Source organism: Octodon degus, unplaced genomic scaffold (genome assembly GCF_000260255.1).
Source record: "Octodon degus isolate 3935 unplaced genomic scaffold, OctDeg1.0 scaffold00033, whole genome shotgun sequence".
NCBI classification, from domain to species: domain Eukaryota; kingdom Metazoa; phylum Chordata; class Mammalia; order Rodentia; family Octodontidae; genus Octodon; species Octodon degus.
Window position 1 is genome coordinate 16,840,923 of NW_004524609.1, and position 4,298 is coordinate 16,845,220.

Sequence of the window (4,298 nt, forward strand, 5' to 3'; positions counted from 1 at the left end):
GTTGCCATTGTGGGCCCTCAACTCTCCATGTTTGCCAGTGGTTTATTTTACAGGTGAGTAGCACAATTTTCTTCCACTCACTAAGTTAGAACCCTCCCGCCATCTTTGAAGTGCAGAGAAAACTTAACAAGAACTTGCAGACTTAAAGCGGACAGAACAGAGGGAGGTATTTTCGGCTCTCTGCTTGTTCCTCAGAGATACTGGGCCACCCTAAATGGTGGCATGTGTGTGTCTGCTTCTGTTTTACCGTAATAAATTGTCTCCAAAGATTGCATAACATGGTGGTTGAAAAGAACCTTCCCTTTCTATCCAGCAAGTTGACTAACCGAGATGCAAATGAAATAATAAAACGCTCCTGCGCTCTAGAGCTGCCCTCTGTTGGCAGAGGCTGCTGTACACCTGTACAATTTTTACAAATTTGAAATAGTAGGGTTAAAAATGAGCAAGTTGACAGGCATGGTGGTACACACCTGTAATCCCAGCCCTTGGGAGGCTGAGGCAGAAGGGTTGCTTTGAGTTCGAGGCCAGCCTGGGCTACATAGTGAGTTTGAGGTCAGTCTGAACTACATAGTAGGATCCTGTCTCAGAAAAAAAAAAAAAAAAAAAGGCAAGTCATGTTTGTCCCTTCTTTCAAAGCCAAGGAAGTCACTTATAGGTTGAATTTTAAGAGGAGAGCCCACAGAAGTGATTCCTAGAAAGATACTTGGCATTCTGTTTCAGGTATTGTTTGACCGTAATACGCTGACCTGTTATATTTTAGCATGTACATTGCCGTTTTTATCCAGCCTTTCTCCTGGTCCTTCTACACGGCGTCTGTTTTCATTGGAATTGCAGCTGCCGGTGAGCATTTTGATTTCTACCTGCTTCCTTGTCAGAGGCCTATCTGAGGGTATCTATCATGTGGGTTCAGTATTTAAAGTAAGTTGACTTCGTTCCCTTGATAAACTTCTGGTTTGAATTTTAGTACTTTGGACAGCACAAGGAAACTGCCTGACAATAAATTCAGACGAGCACACTATTGGGAGAAACAGTGGAATTTTCTGGGCACTCTTACAGTCTAGGTAATAATCCTTTGATTCTGTTTCTTGTTTTGGTGCCATCACTTATTAGGTATTTGTTCTGTTGAAAATTTGGGTCTTTCCTGTTGTCAGTCCTTTGCTAACTATTCAGACTTCTGTAGTTACTTAGGATGCATGAGACTGCCTCATCAGAACATAAGATCACTAAACAGAAATACGAACTTCCACGTTTTGAGCATCTGCTGTATTTCAGGGACTGTTGGAGTCTACTTAATTTCACAGAATCCCCACGTGAGGTGACAAGATCGTCTACAGACAAGAAAGCAAAGACCAGAGGAAAGTAACTAAGCCAATTTGAACCAGCATTGTGTGGACTCCAGCAGCCACATCCTTCCCACTGAACTATATTGGCTGACAGGTGTCAGAAGATACATTAAAACTTAGAAATGAGGGCCGGACAGGGCTGGCCAAATAGCTGAGCGGATTAAAGCGCCGGCTTAGGCGGACCCATCAGCCGGGGTTCATTCCCGTGTGTGCCGGGCTGGCCCTGCGTTGAGCTGGCAGTTGAGACTGGGCATGGTGGCGCACACCTGTAATCCCAGCTCTTTGGGAGGCTGAAAACAGAGTCACTACGAGTCTGATCTACGAAGTGAGACCCTGTAGACCCTTACTAAAATAAAAAATAAAATACAATAACATAAAATTTAGAACTGAAACTGCAGCAGTGCTGAGTGGTACTGCACATTGGATATTTCCTAAAAGGAAAACAAAACCCATTCTGCTCATGACTGTTTCAGAAATCTGCAGATACCTTCATGGATCCTGCCTAGGATTTGGGCTTCAACAAGGCTTGGGAAAAAATGTTCTGTTTTCAGGAGTTGTAGGGTAGGAAATGGAAGTGTAAATGAATGCTTCCTTCCCTGGAGAGTATGCAAAATATCTGTTTAGATGCAGATAATGATTTAGTTTAAATTTTTTTTCATAGCTTCTTCAAAGGACTTTCAAAGAAGCATAAGGGGGGCCAGGGAGATGGCTCAGTAGAATAAGCGCTTGCCTGGCAAGCACAAGGGCCTGAGTTCAATCCCCCGTTCTGCCAAAAAAAAAGAAGAAGAAGAAGAAGAAGAAGAAGAAGAAGAAGAAGAAGAAGAAGAAGAAGCATAAGCTTGTTTCCAAGGAATTAGTACTTCCAGAGTACAACTAAATCACATGTCTCAAAGTGAGTCAGGCCCTGTGTCGGGCGGGTGGCTCTGAATCAGCTTACTGATACATGGAGAGAGTCTGAGTTCCACCTGGATCAGTTACTTTCTCAGAAAGAGGGTGGAATTGAAACTTTGAAATGACCTAGGACAGGTAGTCTACAAATTGCTGTCATTCTGTCTCTCCACAAATATTAGGAGTAATTTTTTGTTTTTTTTTTCTTTGGAACCGGGGATTGAACTGTACCCTTACGCTTGCCAGGGAAATGCTTATTCCACTGAGCCATCTCCCCGGCCCTCTAGGAGTAGTAATTTTTAAAAAAATGTATTTGGTATAGGGTCTCACTGCACAGCTCAGACTCACGGTGATTCTACTGTTTTCAGCCTTCCCAGCACTGGGATTACAGGCATGCGCCACCACACCTGGTCTTGGTGGCCAGCTCAGCATGCCCGGGGGCAGGGCCAGTGTGGCATATGGTGCCAGTGATCGAATCCCAGTCCCTGCACTTGCCAAAGCAGGCACCCGGTCCACTGAGCTATCTCGCCGGCTCTGCGTAATTGTTTTTGAAAAACATAAGATTGTAAAACTTTCCCAACACTCTCTCCTCCTTTCTCTCCCCTCAGCTTGTTCTTTGGAAACCTCTACATATATTTTGCCTGGCATGGGAAAACCCACATATCAGGTTTGTCTTATTCTGGTACGTTCAAAGCATGCTCATTGTACCACAGAAATATCCTTGGTGCTTTATTCAGGCATTGTTCTGGTGAACTTTGGGATTGTATGTTCTCCTAGGTATTTGCCTTTGGAATGCTTTCTCCTGGGTTTATTGTATTGGGCTTTAGATTTTTAGATTAGGAATTGCAAGGTGTGAGAGAAAGGTGTGTTGTGCATGAGTGTCTAGTGAATTCTGTTGTCTGTACACTTCTTTGATTAAAAGAACATCATTGGATCAGTGGGTTCTTGCACTGTTTTTCTTTTGGCTTGTTAGTAACCCCCTAGCTAAAAGACAAAGGGGAAATTGCCTATTTATTTCCTCACCCTGAATTTTTGCTGATGCATTAAAATGAAAATTTAATGAGGTAGTGTTTTACCACATAGACACAGTCTTCAACATATACTAACTCAGGGTGGGTGTGGTGCCACGCACCTGTAATCCCAGCACTCTGAAGTTGGGCAGGAGCATCGCCGTGAGTTCCAGGCCAACTTGGGCTCCATATTGAGCTCAAGGTCAGCCTCAACTACACAGTGAGACCCTGTCTTGAAAAGAAACCCCAAGTAATAATGAATAATAATATTATTATTCAGGAATTGTCTTGGTCAGTGCTATCTACTTTTTTCTTTTTTTCTCCCTAGAGAGTGACCGAAGAACAGTGTTTATTGCCCTAACAGTGATTAGCCTTGTGGGGACAGTTCTGTTTTTTCTCATTCGGAAACCAGATCCTGAAAATGTCCTTGGAGAGGATGAATCTTCTGATGACCAAGACCTGGAAGTCAACGAGTAAGAAATGGGAGATACTCCTTTTTGTGTTCAAATAGACTTTGAAGGGATCTAGCCTAGAGCTGACCCAGCCTGCTTGTCCTAACTAATACCTGATTCTGTCTGCCAGTACCACAGGCAGGCAGGAGGGAAGTGTTCAAGCAGAGAAGCAAGGTGAAGGGAAAGCTGTGAGGGAGGAAGAAGGGAAAAGTTGCCTGAGGAAAGGAGGGTGTGAAAGGTCTGCAGGGAGCAAGGGTCGTTGCCACCTTTGCTCAAGGTGTGCTTGGCCCCGGGCAGTAGCAATAACCGAGAAACCCCTTTCTGTCTCCAGGCCTCCATTTTCTCGATGCATTAAGTGTTTCCAGGGCAAGGGTACAGGATTATAAAGTGAAATAAAAAATAGTCTTTGCCTTTAGTTCCTGTTTCTGTGATCCAGCTGTGAAGCTCTGAGCTTCCTGTGATACATGTGCCAGAGCCACCAACACGTGTCACCACTGGGCTCTTGGCGTACAGTGGCTGGCTCTGTACAGGAGGTTTTCCTCACAGTAGTCTTGAGTGGGGAGACAAGCATGGAGCCCTGTGTCTCTAGGAGTGCTATAAATTAC

The 4,298-nt window shown here is 44.2% G+C and overlaps 1 protein-coding gene across 1 annotated transcript in view; it reads left to right on the forward strand.

Annotated features, from left to right (window-relative positions):
- Mfsd11 (major facilitator superfamily domain containing 11) overlaps window positions 1-4,298 on the forward strand; it is a 35,109-nt gene that overhangs the window by 4,384 nt on the left and 26,427 nt on the right. The window contains exons 3-7 of the mRNA XM_004630215.2: window positions 3-53; window positions 761-840; window positions 965-1,061; window positions 2,840-2,898; window positions 3,570-3,714. Coding sequence (XP_004630272.1) covers window positions 3-53; window positions 761-840; window positions 965-1,061; window positions 2,840-2,898; window positions 3,570-3,714 — 432 coding nt within the window. The remainder of the gene's footprint in view (window positions 1-2; window positions 54-760; window positions 841-964; window positions 1,062-2,839; window positions 2,899-3,569; window positions 3,715-4,298) is intronic.